Genomic DNA, 17,543 nt, shown 5'->3' on the forward strand with positions numbered 1-17,543 from the left:
TTAGAACTGTCATCATTACCAAAAACTGTTCAGTTTTTAGCAGGTTTATGTATTTTGAGGGTATTTTAACATCTGTTGAAACAATATAAAGAATAGGGTTTTTTTGTTGTTGTTTTTTTGAGACAGAGTTTCGCTGTTGTTGCCCAGGCTGGAGTGCAGTGGCGCAATCTCGGCTCACTGCAACCGCTGCCTCCCGGGTTCAAGCCATTCTCCCGCCTCAGCCTCCCAAGTGGCCGAGATTACAGGCATGCACCACCATGCCTGGCTAATTTTGTATTTTAAGTAGAGATGGGGTTTCACCATGTTGGTCAGGCTGGTCTCCAATTCCTGACCTCAGGTGATCCACCCACCTTTGCCTCCCAAAGTGTTGAGATTATAGGCGTGAGTTACTGTGCCTGGCCAAGAATAGGTTTCTAATTAAATATCAGATGTTTAATTAGGTAAATATGAGAAACTTTGTAGAATGGATATTAAACCCATTGCTGGTTGTTCTGTATTAATAGTTTTTGAATATTCTAAAAGTAATATATTTAAGAATTTTTAGAAAATTATGGAGGAGCTGATTAAAAAATCATGAATTGGATAATATTTTCTTTAGGATCCTTACCAAATGTTATGCAAGATTAGTATGTTTTGGGGTTGTGTGGTTATGCGTAGATCTATGTACAATCTTTGTCAGGTTTTTGTGCTTGTTAAAGAGAACTCAGGAAATGAGTTGAGAGTTTTTGTACCGTTGCTCCTTTTTCTGCATTTAGAAGGATCATTAGCAGAGAATACTATGTTCCTCAAGGGTTTGAGAGAGCTCAACCTTATGAGCAACTGTATTTGATGTCTTTTTATTTGTTCCATGTTAACTAATTTTTTAGGATTTTCAAATCTGGCTGGAGTTATTTGGATGATCTGTAGTTTTCTAAAAATGATGTATTGGATGATCTGTGATTTTCTAAAAATGATGTTTTGAATGTTTAGAGTTTGTTGCTTTTGAGTTCTTTGTAAATAGTCTGTTAATTTCAGTCTTTAAAATTTTTTCTCTATAGTATTAGCTATTTGTGTTTCTTAGTTTCTTTCTTTTGCTTTGTGTGAGATTTGTCTTTTATGTTTTCTTTTCTTTTTCTTTCTTTTTTTTTTTTTTTTTTGAGACGGAGTCTCGTGCTGTCACCCAGGCTGGAGTGCTGTGGCCGGATCTCAGCTCACTGCAAGCTCCGCCTCCCGGGTTCAGGCCATTCTCCTGTCTCAGCCTCCCGAGTAGCTGGGACTACAGGCGCCGCCACGTCGCCTGGCTAGTTTTTTGTAGTTTTTAGTAGAGACGGGGTTTCACCGTGTTAGCCAGGATGGTCTCGATCTCCTGACCTCGTGATCCGCCCGTCTCGGCCTCCCAAAGTGCTGGGATTACAGGCTTGAGCCACCGCGCCCGGCCATACTTTTTTTTTTTTTTTTTTGAGACGGAGTTTCGCTCTTGTTGCCCGGGCTAGAGAGCAATGGTGCGATCTCAGCTCACCGCAATCTGCATCTCCCAGGTACAGGTGATTCTCCTGCCTCAGCCTCCCAAGTAGCTGGGATTACAGGCATGCGCCACCACGCCCAGCTAATTTTGTATTTTTAGTAGAAATGGGGTTTCTCCATATTGGTCAGGCTGGTCTCAAACTCCTTACTTCAGGTGATGCGCCTGCCTTGGCCTCTCAACGTGCTGGGATTACAGGCGTGAGCCACCGCACCTAGCCATCTTTCATGTTTTCAAAGAGTTGGCCTTTAGATTGATCAGTTCTAACATTTTACTTGTTACATATTAATTTGTTTTAGGATATTTTCTTCCTTTTTTCCCTGTTATGAAATCTTGCCAGCACACAATATTATATAGAAAACAATGTAATCAACCCGTACTCACAGCCCCACTCAAGTAATAAAATATTACATATAATTGAAGCCCACTGTGTACCTCTGTCTCCACCAGAGGTAACCACTATTATGAATTTGGTGTTCGTCATTCCTATTCTTGTTTCTATATTTTCAGTATAGATAGATGTTTTTATAAAGAATATATAGAGTTGCATGTTTTCAGTCTTTATATAAATGTTATACTGTATGTATTATTCTGAAACTTGGCTTTTTTTCATTCCATAGTATGTTTTTGAGATCTTTCAATTCTGTTTTCTATATTCTAGATTCTTCTTTTTTGTTGTTGTATAAGAGTCCATGGTATGAGGCTGGGCACAGTGGCCCACACCTGTAATCTCAGCACTTTGGGAGGCCGAGGCAGGCGATTGCTTGAGCTTAGGAGTTCAAGACCTGCCTGGGCAACATGATGAAACCCCATCTCTAATCCCAGCTACTCGGGAGGCTGAGGCAGGAGAATTGCTTGAACCTGGGAGGCGGAGGTTGCAGTGTTCCGAGATTGTGCTATTGCAGTTCAGCCTAGGTAACAAAAGCAAAACTCTGTCTCAAAAAAAAAAAAAAAAAAAAAAAAAAAATTAGCTAGGCGTGGTTGCATGTGCCTGTAGTCCTGGGCTGGAATGTAGTGGCACGATCATGGCTCACTGTAGCTTTGATCTCCTGGGCTCAAACAATCTTCCCACCTCAGCCTCCTGAGTACTTGGGAATTCAGGCACATGCCCCCATGCCTGGCTGATTTTAATTTTATTTTTAATAGAGAGAAGGTCTTGCTGTGTTGTCCAACCTGGTCTTTAACTCCTGAGCTTAAGCAGTCCTCCTGCCTTAGGATTATAGGTGTGTTGGGATTGTAGGTGTGAGCCACTGTACCCAGCCAATATTTACTTTTAATAATTGCAGAAATATACCTCACAATATAGCTTTGGATTTTATTACGTTTTTTTCTAGATAGCTTTGTTTTGTCATTTTTGTGTAATCTGGTATTATTTTTGTTCCTTAATGTATTTTGAATAAATCTAAAAGGTTGAGGCCTTTTATTTAAATTTGGTTGTTGATTTTTGGCTTTACTGCATTTTGTTATATGCCTCAAATTATTTCCAATTTTTGGAATTTGAGAGTTGATCAGTGAATGCTCTGAAAGCTGTTGTGTTTGCTAGGTAATATTTATCCATTCAATATGGTTCAAAGTTGTTCTTTAAAAGATTATTGATCTATCATATGTTGTTGGTGGCAGGGTAATGCCTCTTTCTGTCATTTTGTAACTCAATCTGCATCTTCTCCTTATAATCTTTTTTTTTTTTTTTTTTTTTTTTTTTTTTTTTTTGGAGATGGAGTCTGACTCTGTTACCTAGCCTGGAGTGCAGTGGCGTGGTCTTGGCTCACTGCAAACTCTGCCTTCTGGTTTCAAGCGATTCTCCTGCCTCAGCCACCCGAGTAGCAATGATTACAGGTGTGCACCACCACGTCCGGCTAATTTTTGTATTTTTGGTCAAGACAGGGTTTCCTATGTTGGCCAGGCTGTTCTCGAACTCCTGACCTCAAGTCATCTGCCCACCTTGGCCTCCTAATGTGCTGGGATTACAGTCGTGAGCTACCACTCACAGCTATTATAATCTAATACTTTTTACCGATGAATTTTTGTATTGCTTACATTTATGAATGTTATGTTTTTATTATGTATGGAATCTTTTATAAAATGTCCTTGTTTTACCACTTCATGCCCATCATCATGACAAAATTCTAAGGTCTGGTAACATTAAGTATAGTCAAGGTTTGGAAGAAGTAGGAATTCTCAGTGCTACTGCTGAAAGAGCTTATTGGTAAAAATTATGTATAGGAATTTGGTAGTATTCTGTAAAGCTGAAAATATGTATGCTCTAACCTTCTTCTACTTTTAGGTTTGTTCTTCACAGAAACTTTTGAACTCATGTGCAACAATATTCATTGTGGTTTATTTTGTAATCATACACAATTGTAAATAGTGTAAATGCCTACAAAGAGGAGAATGGATTACACACTGTGGTATATTTATATGCTGCAATGCTGTATAGCAGTTAAGATGAATAAGGTTGATCTAAATTATCAACGTGGTATGTGCCTGTAGTCCCAGCTGCTTGGGAGGCTGAAGCAGGAGGATTGCTTGAGTCTGGGAGGTCGAGGCTGCAGTGAATCGAGATCACACCACTGCACTGCAGCCTGAATGGCAGAATGAAACTCTGTCTCAAAAAATAATAATAAAAAATTATCCATATAGTTAGATCTGAAAAACATATGGGCAATATGATACTTTATAGGTAAACATTAAATTCATTTGACAGTATAGCATAGTGTTTATGAATATATTTAATACATATAAAAGTATAGAAACATGAACTGAAATGATCACGTGAAATTCATGATAGTATTTGCCTCTGGGGAGAGAGTGAGAACAAAGGAAGTGTCAACTTTATCTTAAAAGTTTATCATTCATGAATAAGAAGAAACATCTGAAATATAAGTATTTTTTGGAATATTCCTAGAATTCAAGATTCATGAAGAAGAAATACCTGAAACATAAATTAATATCCTTTGGAATATTTCTGGAATTCAAGAAGTGCTGTCACTTTTTAGTCCTTGCCTCCAGCTTGTGGGATTATGGTTGATCATCTTAAAATGTTTTTTGTACTGTTCTATATTTTCTGTATTCTGCATAGTGAAACATGTTTCTCTGTTATGATCAGAAAGCAAGCTTTAACTTGAAAAAACCCAGTTGTCTTTTGAGTGGGACACTTAAATTTTGGCCAGTATTAAAATTGCCCAGTGTATTGACTCTTTTCTCTGCTATATAATTGCTAATCTCTAATCATTAAGCATTTCCTCCTATTTGGCTTTTTCAAAAGATAATTCAACACATTGTCATAAATCTTACTTATTGAGTTTACTTTTCTGTTTTATAGGTTAAAGAAGAGATGCTATTTGAAGCATTAGTTACAAGGAAGACGGTGACAGTGGGAGAAAAGCTTATTTTGCCATACAAGTTGGCAGAGGTATGATGAATTTTCTATGAAATGAAAGCATTCTGGTCATTGTTAGAAGTTTAGGTTTGAAGTTTGGGTTTTCTCTTAACAGCATGAAAATGACAAGAGCAAAAAGTTTTGATTGAAATATTTGCTAGGCCTTTAAATTTGATTGTGAATTTCCATTGATTTAGAAACTTAAATTTGAATGTGATTGTGAGAAATAGGCTTGCATTTTTCTCCAAGGATCTTAACTTCTTCATCATTTCTAACTTTCATATTACTAATGTGGGTAGATAGATGGTAGATAGAATTATAAATGAGCAGTATTTGACCCAATTAATTATTATTCTTGAGACAGTTTCTTCTAGCACATCATACTTTTTTGGTTAACTTTTTCATTGTTGGCTACTTGTTTGCAGTTCTTTCTGCTTGTCTTTTCTTTTTTCTTTATCTCTAAAAGGTGGAGTACCCTAGGACACAGTCTTTGTTTCTTCTTCTCTATATTCTTCATTGAGGTTATCTTACCCAGTCCCATCACTTTAAATATCATCTGTATACTGAGGCTTCTAGGTGATATTTGTTGCTACTATTATACCACTCAGATCTGTAGGGGTAGGAAAATTATTGAAAAGCCACTGCTTTATGGAGTAATTTTATGAAAGTGATGACAAATCATATTATGATAATTATAAAAGTTGGACAGGAATATGAAATTAGAAGATTAGAAGGCAGAGGTGAGGAAATTGTGATTGAATTCTAGAGAATGTTTTTTATTTATTTATTTATTTATTTTTTTATTTTTTTGAGACGGAGTCTCGCTCTGCCGCCCAGGCTGGAGTGCAGTGGCCGGATCTCAGCTCACTGCAAGCTCCGCCTCCCGGGTTTACGCCATTCTCCTGCCTCAGCCTCCAGAGTAGCTGGGACTACAGGCGCCCGCCACCTTGCCTGGCTAGTTTTTTGTATTTTTTTAGTAGAGACGGGGTTTCACCATGTTAGCCAGGATGGTCTTGATCTCCTGACCTCGTGATCCGCCCGCCTCGGCCTCCCAAAGTGCTGGGATTACAGGCTTGAGCCACCGCGCCCGGCCTAGAGAATGTTTTTTAAACTTGACATTGATCCATTTGTCTCATCTTCTATGTCTCCAAGTCCACATATCTCCTTATGTCATATTATAGTCTTCCACTTTGAGAGCTTCTTTCTAAACAATAAGAAAGCTAAATCTTTAAGAGTTTTATATTTCTTTTATGTAAAATAAAGATACATTGCTTTTTACATTTTATTTCACTACCTTTTTCTTTTTTTAAAAATTTAACTTTTAAGTTCCGAGGTATATGTGCAGGTTTGTTATATAGGTAAACTTGTGTCATGGGGGTTTGTTGCAGAGATTATTTCGTCACCCAGGTGTTAAGCCTAGTACCCATTATTTTTCCTGATCCTCTCCCTTCTCCTTTATCTTTATTACTCTTTATCTCCTTTATTACCTTTATCTCCATTACTCTTTATCACCCCTTGTATGTCTCCGTGTGTTCTCAACATTTAGCTTCCACTTAGAAGTGAGAACATGCTATGTTTGGTTTTCTGTTCCTGCGTTAGTTTGCAAGGGATTATGGCTTCCAGCTTCATCCATATTCCTGCAAAGGACATGGTTTTCTTCTTATTTATGGCTGCATTGTATTCCATGGTGTGTAAGTACCACATTTCTTTATCCAGTGTGTCATTGATGAGCATTTAGGTTGATTCCATATCTTTGCTCTTGTGAATAGTGCTGCAGTGAGCGTATGCTTGCATGTGTCTTTATGATAAAATGATTTCTATTCCTTTGGGTATATGCCCAGTAATTGGATTGCTGGGTTGAATAGTAGTTTTGCTTTTAGGTCCTTGAGGAATTGCCACACTGTCTTCCCCGATGGCTGAACTAATTTACACTCCCTCCAACAGTGTATAAATGTTCCTTTTTATCCCCATCCTCAGTAACATCTGTTGTTTTTCGACTTTTTAACAATAGCCATTGTGACTCATTTCATTGTGGTTTTGATTTGCATTTCTCTAATGACCATACCACCTTTTTCATTACAAAATTGTTTTTAGTATTTATTTTTATTTTTAACTTTACATGTAACCTTCTGAGATTGTTTTGTATTCCCAGCTTTGTTTTTGTTTATATTTGTTTGGTGTATTTATTTCTTTTTTTTGAGATGGAGTCTCTGTCACCTGGGCTGGGGTGCAGTGATGTGATCTCGGGTCATTGCAACCTCTGCCTCCCAGGTTCAAGTGATTTTCCTGCTTCAGCCTCCCGAGTAGCTGGGATTACAGGCGCCCGCCACCATGCCCAGCTAATTTTTTGTATTTTTAGTAGAGACGGGGTTTCACCATGTTGGTCAGACTGGTCTTGAACTCCTGACCGTGTGATCACCTGCCTTGGCCTCCCAAAGTGCTGGGATTACAGGCGTGAGCCACCGCGCCTGGCTATTATTTCTTTAATAAAAATTTCAGCCCCTTAATCTCAGGCGCTGAAATTAAGATGTCCATCGGGGTATAATGTGTCATCTGAGGCTTGAGGTTCTCTTCCAAGTTCACAGGTGGTTGACAGGATTCAGTTCCTTGTGATTCTAGGACTGAGGCACCTAGTTTTCTGTTGTTGTTGGATGTCAGTCAGGGGCCATTCTCAACAATTAGAGGCTGATGTGATTTTTTGCCATGTGACCCTGCCTGCAACATGGCAGTTTGCTTCTTCAGGGTCAGCAGGAGAAGCTCTATTTACAGCAGAACTCAAATCCCTTTTGAAGAGCTTGTTTTGATTATGTCAGTCCTATCCAGGATGATCTCCCTTTGATTAAAAAATCAATTGGTTTGGGTTTTTATATCTTTAAAATCCCTTCATTTTTATCATGTAACATCAGGTTCATGTGGGAGTGGAATCCATTGTATTTACAGTTCTGCCTACACTTATGAGGAGGGAATTATACAGAACTTGTACTCCCCAGAGGATGGGAATCTTTTGGGCTATCTTGGGTTTTGGTCAAACACAGAAGTCAGGAGTGGATGTAGAGAGATGAGTTCAGAGGCTGCAATAGTGAGAATGATATTTGCTTTGTAGAATGGTGACATATTGATAGGGAGAAATGTATGGATTTAAAAGAAAAAAAATTGATGACTAAATCAATAGGACCTGGTAATGACTTGAATAATGGGAAGCAAGGCAAACAAAGGAGGTGTCAAGGATGAGTCCTACATTTCTGGTTTACACAGCTGTAAGAATATTGGTACCCTTCAGTGAGATAGGAAACACTAAATGAGGTCTTGTTTGGGTGGGAAAATATTACTTGGTATTTAGGTTTGCTGCGTTTCAGAGAAAAGGGCTGAAAGTACAAAATTTGGAGTACAAAGTAAATAAATAGGTATTGTATTGGCATATCTGGATTCTATAATTATGGTATTTTATAAAAAGGGTACATGATGTAAACCGTAGTGTAGTTAGACTTTAGTTTTTATCTTTGTCTGAAGGTCTGTCTTTTAAATTCAGCTCATTCATAAAATATATTGTGATAATGTTTATAAGCTTATTCTGTGTCTTATATTTGTTGATTTAGTTTTCAAATATTGTACTTTTCCTGAATTTTATTAGATTATCTTCATTTTTCTTTTCTTTCTGGGGGAAAAATACAGTGGTATTCTATTATATTTTCATTCTACCATTGGTTTTCTTGATAGTTGGTTCACCTTACGCTCAGATTCCATATCCAAGGATTCAACCATTTGCAGATTAAAAATATTCTAAAACTCCACAACAATAAAAAATAATACAGGTTTCTGGTGTTGAAGATAGAGAATTTGATACCAATCTTCTCTCTGCTATGTAGGCAGTTATTTTTTGGTCTAGGAACTGGAAGCTTCTTTTTCCTTCAGTATTCAGAAATTAATTCATCACCTGTGTGGTAGGTTGTAGTATTACCTTCTTTTTACAGATGTATAAGCAGTAGCCTAAGAGGTTAAGTAACTTAGTCACAATTATGCAGCTAGAATAAGTAGAAAAACTAGAATTGGAAGATAGTCTAGTTCTTAATCATTACTCTCTATTTTCTTTATACTTCGAAACAGAGTTATAAATATATACCTGAATATACAAGCTTCAAAATAAACCCCTAGATAATAAATATGTAAATTGCTAGGATTTATATTCTTCTAAGTGCCAGGACTCAATTCTGTAAGACATGTGCCCTACCCTACTCCCCCCGCCCCCTTTTTTTGTAAATTTATGCTTTCTAAATGGTGAAATTCTTGATTTTTTAAGAACAATTTCAGACTTACAAGAAAATAGAGCAGATAGTATAGAGGATTGTCGTAAACTTGGAAAGCTTAGAGTGAGGAAAAAATAAATTTTGTAACTACATAATGAAGGAATTGTTTCTGTCCTCAAGGATGGAGTAATTCTAGAAGTTTCTATGGGTGACAAGCTGAAGACAACTATCTGTAATTGTGGTTGTATTAGTGTATGTTTTAAGAGGGTGATTTGGATCCCGCAGAAATTAATGGCTGTTTGCTAACAGATTTATTCCTCTGCCTAGAATACTCTTACCCACTTTAACTGGCAAAGTCATTTGTTTGTAAACTTGCAATTAAACCTTCTTTCCTAGGGGGAATATATATCCCAATTTTTAGTAAACATGTTTTGAACTGAGTGACCTACGTTTTGTTTCTCTTATCTTTAATGGCAGTTTTGGCCTAGATTCTCTGAGTGGGACTAATTGAATGAGTACATATGGAAAACTTCAATTGACTGGGTGCGGTGGCTCATGCCTGTAATCTCAGCACTTTGGGAGGCCGAGATGGGTGAATCACCTGAGGTCAGGAGTTCGAGACCAGCCTGACCAACATGGAGAAGCCCCATTTCTACTAAAAATACAAAATTAGCCAGGCATGGTGGCGTATGCCTGTAATCCCAGCTACTTGGGAAGCTAAGGCAGGAGAATCACTTGAACCCAGGCGGCAGAGGCTATGGTGAGCCAAGATTGCGCCATTGCACTCTAGCCTGGGCAACAAGAGCCAAACTCTGTCTCAAAAACAAACAAAAAACTTAAGTTATAGATTTTGTATTTTGAGAGAAAAATTAGTTTCTAATTCAGAATAGTAAGTTTCTTTCTTGAATGAGAGCAAAAAACTTTGTCATGGTATCTTAATCATATCATTGTCAATTCTACATGCACTTGTAATCCTTTTGTTTTTCAGGCTGTGACAGTGAGGAACTCCATGGCTAAGTCTCTATATAGTGCCCTGTTTGACTGGATAGTTTTTCGAATTAATCATGCACTTCTGAATAGTAAAGATTTAGAGCATAATACCAAGGTAATGATATATTAGATTATAATATGTTTTTCCCTGAAAGCTATTTTAGTAAACTGGTTAATATATGAAATTTAAAAACACAGAATTATATAGAGTAATAAGTAAGAAATCACTTTTATTCATTATTTATTACCCTGTTCAGAAGAATTGTTCTGTGTGTCTTTCTAGACCTTTTTTATTATATGTTTTTACCTCCCAAACATGTGTATATTCAGAGTTGCTTTAAAAAATGTAAATAGAATCATGCTCTCTGTATTCTTTCAAACATATATATATATATTTTTACCTAGAATCTCTTGAAATATTTTCTGTCTCATTATATATCTGGACCTGGCTATTTAAAAAAATGTTTTAATATAAATAATAAGATGTGTACCATAAATCCATCCATTAAAAATAGATTATTTTTGTTTTATTGTTATAGACAATGCTGTAACAAATATTCTTTTACTTACCTGTGTATACATTTCTCTAGGATAAAATTATCAAAGTGGGATTGCTGTCTTTGTTTGTTTGTTTGTTTGTTTGAGATGGTATCTCGCTCTCACCCAGGCTGGAGTGCAGTGGCATGGTCTCGCTACAACCTCTGACTTACAGGTTCAGGTGATTCTTCTGCCTCAGCCCCCTGAGTAGCTGGGATTATGGTTGCCCACTATCACACCCAGCTCATTTGTGTATTTTCAGTAGACACAGGGTCTCACCTTGTTGGCCAGGCTGGTCTTGAACTCTTGACGTCAGGCAATTCACCTGCTTCGGTTTCCCAAAGTGCTGGGATTATAGGCGTGAGCCACCATGCCCTGCTGATTGCTGAGTTCAAGGATAGATACATTTTAAAAATTGGACACTTTCCAAAAAAGACTATACATTTCCAGCAGCAGTGTGTGAAAGCAACTGATCCCCTACACCTTTACCCACATTGGATGTTATCAGTATTTACATTCTCTTAATCTGATAAGGGAATGGTCATTTTATTACATTATTTTTAATGATAGGTAAAAGTTCATCATCGCCTTATGTTTTCTCTATTTTATTCTCTATATTTTTAAAATATCTTTGTGTTATTTTTGTTTTTTATTTTGTCTTTTTGATACTCCTTTTTATTTTTAATTTAATTTTATTTTTGAGACAGTATCTCACTCTTTTTGCCCAAGCTGGAGTACAATGGTGTGATCTTGGCTCGTTGCAACCTCCGTCTCCTGGATTCAAGTGATTCTCCTGCCTCAGCCTCCCAAGTACCTGGGATTACAGGTGCTCGCCACCATGTCTGGCTAATTTTTGTATTTTTAGTCAAGATGGGGTTTCACCCTGTTGGCCAGGCTGGTCTCAAACACCTGACCTCAAGTGATCTGCCCTCCTTGGCCTCCCAAAGTGCTGGGATTACAGGCGTGAGCCACCATGCCTGGCCTACTCCTTTTTAGAAGGCATTTATTGTGGATATTTGTGGAGGCCTATAGTTTGATATATATTGCAATTATTTTCTTAGTTATTTACTTTTTAGATTTATTTATAATATCTGTTTTTGTGATTTTATGTTGTAATTTTTTTGCAGTTAATTCTGTCATTTTTCTTGTTTTTAGTTTTGCATTTTGTATATGTATTTTACTTAAAGAGGAAGGCCTCTTCTAGCCCAAGATTGTAAAATATCTATTCTTATATTTTTATAATTATAATTTTTTATGTTTAGACTTTTTCTAGCTAGAATTTATTTTTAATATAGCAGATTATAGGTATTTAATCATTTCACATCTAGTTGTATTTTCTGGGCAGCCTTCATGGTCTAGTCCACCTTGTCAGACTGATTAAAAATGTCATCTTTTTAATTTAATCATATTGCCTTAAATGTGAAATTGCTCTTATGTTAATTTTTCATGCTTCAGGTAAACTCACAGTCATAAAAATTAATTTAAATTGTAATCTAATTTATCAAATTGATTTATTTTCGAAGGGCATTATTTTAACTTTTTTAAGGGCCTAAACTTGGCAGAATTAAACAAAATAGTACAGGCTTTAAAAAAAAAATCTTACTATTTATCATTCATTATATCAGTTTGCCCATTGTATCTCTTAGCACCAGTGGAGAAAAATTATTTTCATTTAACCAAAATGGTCATACAACTGTATTTCTAGAATGGGTTGGGGTTGTGAGAAAAGTGTTTATATGCAGGTATTAGAGCCAAATCCACAGTAAGAAGTTAGCTTATTCCTAAAAGTGAACTAGAAGAATAAGCATTTGTGTTCTGTATTCTACCAAACAGCTGAAAGATTTGAATGTGGTTGACTTTAGGGAGCAGACCTTGATGAGGCAGGGATTGCTGTCTTTCGTTATAATCCTTTTAGCACTATTCAACATTTTAAACCTCATACTTTTTTTTTTAAATAAATATTTTTAACTTTATGAAACCATATGTTCTGGCTGAGTGTGGTGGCTCACGCCTATAATCCTAGCACTTTGGGAGGCCGAGGCAGGTGGATCACCTGTACTCAGGAGTTTGATACCAGACTGGCCAACATGGTGAAGCTCGTCTCTACCAAAAATACAAAAAATTAGCCAGGAGTGGTGGTACATGCCTTGGTAAACCCAGCTGCTGGTGAGGCTGAGGCAGGAGAATCGCATGAACCCCGGTGGCAGAGGTTACGGTGAGCTGAGATCACGTCACGGTACTCCAGCCTGGGCGACAGATCGAGACTCCGTCTCAAAAAAAAAAACCATATGTTCTGACATCTAGTTTCACTCAGTCTTCATGAGGCTTATAAAATATACTAGTTTGGTTCTTAACGAAGAATTCTATTTATTGGAATGTAGAAGTCAAAATAGGAAAAATTGCATCGTCTTCTTGATAATAGCCAGGAGTAACCTGCCTCTCTTGATCCTTCATTTAAATAACCTTTTGATTTCCCCATACTCTGTTTTTTTCCATTCCCTGTTAGATCTTAGGGATTTCTGAGGTGTCTTAAGATAACAGGCCATTAACCTTGCTTCACACATTTCTGTAATCTGTAGATTATATGTATTAACGGTTTGGATGTATTTTTTAATTAGGACAAAAGTAAGATAAAGAGAACTGGAATACTTTTAATTCATGATGTATTTTGAATACTGACTAAACAGAATTCCCTGTGCACTGCTTTAGAGGAATTGAGCATTTTGTTACTTATGTTGTAGATATTTTTCATTAAATAAATTTAAACGTTACTTTTAATCAAAACTTTCTCTTGTTTTACAGACATTGTCCATTGGTGTTCTTGATATTTTTGGGTTTGAAGATTATGAAAATAACAGCTTTGAACAGTTCTGTATTAATTTTGCTAATGAACGTTTACAGCACTACTTTAATCAGCATATCTTTAAATTGGAACAAGTGAGTACCTAAATATGTATACACTTGTCCCCCCATCACACATATCTTTCAGTCATATTCATAATACACTTTATTTTTTCACACATTTTATTGATTTACATAGTATTTCTATTAAATATTGAAACGTGCCTTTACAAACAAGAATAACGATGTAAATTGGCTTGGGAAGAAATACCGTTGCCTCTTTGTATATGTAAACTCAACTGATGGAGTTAGAAACGTGTGAGATACAATAGAGTAGTCTGGTAGCTTCAATTGTTTATCATAATATCAGTTATAATTTTTTTTAAAAGAATGGAGAGCACATAATAAGCATTTTAAATCTTGTCTTTCAATACAAATATTGTGGTCCACATATCATTGTAAGCAGATGACAGAGGTTTTATAGTCCCCGAAATAGATTTGCTGGCTGGGCGCGGTGGCTCACAGCGATAATCCCAGCACTTTGGGAGGTCAAGGTGGGTGGATCTCTTCAGCCCAGGAGTTAAGAGACCGGCCTGGGCAGCATGGCGAAACCCTGTTTCTACAAAAAATATAAAAATTAACCGGATGGGGTAGTGCATGCCAGTAGTCCCAGCTACTCAGGAGACTCAGGTCGGGGGATCACCTGAGCCTGGGAGATGCAGGTTGCAGTGAGCTGTGTTCGAGCCACTGCATGCCAGACTGGGCAACAGAATGAGACTGTCTCAAAAAAAAAAATTGCATATATATGCTTATTTGATTGCACCTTTGTTGTTTTTGCAGGGGTGTGTGTTTTTTAGAAATGGGTCTTCTTGCTCTGTCACCCAAGCTGAAGTACAGTGGCTTGATCTTGGCTCACTCTATCGACCTCTGGGGCTCAAACAGTCCCCCTACTTCAGCCACTCAAGAGTTGGGACCACAGGTGCACGTCACCACACCCAGCTAATTTTTGTTTTTATTTTTTATAGAGACAGGGTGTCACTATGTTGCTCAGACTGGTCTCAAACTCTTAGGCTCAAGCGATCCTCCCCCCTTGACCTCCTAAAGTGCTGGGATTTCAGGCACAAACTACCACGCCTGGCCTTGAATGAACCTTTGAATAAAAAGATGTGTGTGTTTGTTTTGCTTTTATTGCTAGTGTTGATTGTTTTTTTCTTTTCTTTTTTTTTTCTTTCACACAGGGGTTTAGAAACAATGGTGTTAATTTTTAATTGCTACCATGGGCTTGGTCACTGTTTGTAATCCTAAGTACAGTCAATCGGTCCTCCTTATCTTTGGGTTTTATATCCAAGCATTCAACCCATGGCTGATACAAAGCTACTGATACAAACCTGCAAATACAGAGGGCTGACTGTACTAAGCCATTTTATATTAGAGATTTGAGCATTTGTGGATTTGGTATCCACAGGGGGTCCTGGAGCCAATTCCTCGAGGATATGGAGGGCCAACTGTATGCTTGTTTGATTGCTTTGGTCTCTTAGTTCTAGGATGGGATAGAGGAGCTTATTAACAGAATCTCACGTCAATACAGAGTGTAGATACAAAGAAACTAGGTATGGAGAGACCAAGATGGGTAACTAGGTATTTCTTATGAGAATCTCAAGATTGATTAAGTTAGTATAAAAAGAGTGTGCTTTCGGCTGGGAGCAGTGGCTCACACCTGTAATCCTAGCACTTTGGGAGGCCGAGGTGGATGGACGAGGTCAGGAGTTTGAGACCAGGCTGACCAGCATGGTGAAACCCCATCTCCACTAAAAATACAAAAATTAGCTGGGCGTGGTGGTAGGAGCCTGTAATCCCAGCTACTAAGGAGGCTGAGGCAGGAGAAACGCCTGAACCCGGGAGGTAGAGGTTGCAGTGAGCTGAGATCGTGCCACTGTACTCTAGCCTGGGCGACAGAGTGAGACTCTGTCTCAAAGAAAATAATGGGCTTTCAGTTTCCATGAGAATTATTGGGGTAAAGGTAGGGTCAAACAAAATGTGGACGTTTTCTCCAAACTCAGGTTGAAATCAGTAATAGGTTTACGTTGTACCCCAGAATTTGTGTGTGAGGACATAGGCAGACACAGGTTTCATCAAACTGAATCAAGGGAAATGGTTAAGAATAGAGAATAAACAGAAAGATTACAACAGCTAGCAGGTCTACAGAAAAGGAGGAGAAAAGATCTTTATATCATCAAGTCTCCCATCATTGGATCTTGTTGTTCTCTGTTAGAACTTTTTAAAAAAAGTGCCTCTATTTTGCTTAAAGGATGTAATGGCTGGTTAACAATAACATGACAATATTAGTCCTGGCCAACTTGATGAATGCTTAAAGTTTTAAACATACAACCTTTTAGCTAGATGCTACACTAGAGCTTTGGAAAAATAATATTATTTGTTATAATATTAGCTAATACTTATGAGTTATGTAGTGTTATTTATCAGTCAGTACTGTTTTTATTCTAGTTTTTTAGATGATGTGTAAAACCAGTATTCAAACCTTAACACTCTGGCTCTATAATATTTTCTTTTAACCAAAAGCTAAGCTGGGATTGCCATCCATGTCTCTTGATTCAGTCCAAGACTCTTACTTAAATCATACTAAATTAATATTCTTTATCTCTTGCAGATAAATATATGTGTTAAAAGAGTGAGGGAATGCATTTTGTTGTCTGGGTTCTATATTTTGCAGAGCAGAACATCAGTTGCTCTATGGATCATTAAACAGAACATTGGTTAAGTTGCTTTTGAAAAAGACAAGCATTCTTTATTGTAAACTGAAATTACTCTTTTCTAGAAGTCTAGATTAGACAGCCAACCAGAAGAAATGCCTTGACCATAAATGTATTATATAAAAATAAAAAACCGTAGAGTTTATGGAAAATGTGTTCAAAACTACTTGGAAGATGGGTGATTCTCATTTACTTGCTACCCTGAATATCAACATTTTGGGCAATGTGGTGCAATTATGGTTCAGAATCTTGTCAAGTGTCTTATTTGTATGTACCTCATTGGTAACTGGTATGAAATGGGTACTCAGTGACTCAGTGATTACTTGTTAAGTTCAGTTGAGTATATAATCAGTTAAGGTTAAAATATTTAAAAAGAAGATATAGTATCACAGGTACATTTGTAGGAAAAATCTTCAATATGATAACTGTGGTTTGGTTCTAAATTTTGTCCAAAAGGAGTACATAGGCACGTAGGATGGGAAAGAGATGTAATAATTGCCATGCAGGATGTAAATGCTGAAATCAGATATAAGGTAAAGTAGTTACACAAAGGATGAGGTTGATTGGAACTACCTGAAAGCTGCAGAAATTTTCCAGGGTTGATTCTGGTATATAGCTTCAAATAGTGAGCTGGAGCTCACTAGATTGTCAATGGGAAAAGATATTTTAGGCAAAGGTAACATACACATTGTACCTAAAACTGTGGACTTACATATCATGCAGAGAAGATTAGAATTTTTCAAACAATGAGAAGCTATTTGAAGTATATTTAGCAGAGGACTTGAATTGGACTGAAGAGCAGTGAACTGGAAAGAAGGAGAAAAATCTATGAACTAGTTGAAGTACTGTCGTGTCACTTAATGATGAGGATGTGTTCTGAGAAATGCATCATTGGGTGATTTTGCTGTTGCATGAACATCATCGTGTATTTACACAAACCTAGGTGGGATAGCCTACTACACACCTAGGCTATATGATATAGCCTGTTGCTCCTAGGCCACAAACCTGTACGGCGTACTACACTGAATATTGTAGGCAATTGTAACACAGTGGTAAGTATTCGTGTGTCTAAATGTATTTAAACATAGAAAAGATACAGTAGAAATACAATATAAAAGATAAAAAATGGTACAGTTACATAGGGTACCTGCCATGATTAGAGCTTGCAGGACTGGAAGTTACTCTGGGTGAGATGTCGGGTGAGTGGTGATGAAGGCCTAAGACATTACTGTACACATACTAGTTAGACTTTATAAACATTGTACACTTAAGTTACACTA

General features: G+C 37.2%; 1 protein-coding gene across 8 annotated transcripts in view; it reads left to right on the forward strand.

Annotated features, from left to right (window-relative positions):
• Positions 1 to 17,543, forward strand: part of MYO9A (myosin IXA) — a 300,731-nt gene that overhangs the window by 105,441 nt on the left and 177,747 nt on the right. For all 8 annotated transcript variants that reach the window (XM_030930260.1, XM_030930262.1, XM_030930261.1 and 5 more), the window contains exons 9-11: positions 4,824 to 4,913; positions 10,113 to 10,229; positions 13,454 to 13,588. In XM_030930260.1, coding sequence (XP_030786120.1) covers positions 4,824 to 4,913; positions 10,113 to 10,229; positions 13,454 to 13,588 — 342 coding nt within the window. The remainder of the gene's footprint in view (positions 1 to 4,823; positions 4,914 to 10,112; positions 10,230 to 13,453; positions 13,589 to 17,543) is intronic.

This window comes from Rhinopithecus roxellana, chromosome 5 (assembly GCF_007565055.1).
Source record: "Rhinopithecus roxellana isolate Shanxi Qingling chromosome 5, ASM756505v1, whole genome shotgun sequence".
Classification (NCBI taxonomy): domain Eukaryota; kingdom Metazoa; phylum Chordata; class Mammalia; order Primates; family Cercopithecidae; genus Rhinopithecus; species Rhinopithecus roxellana.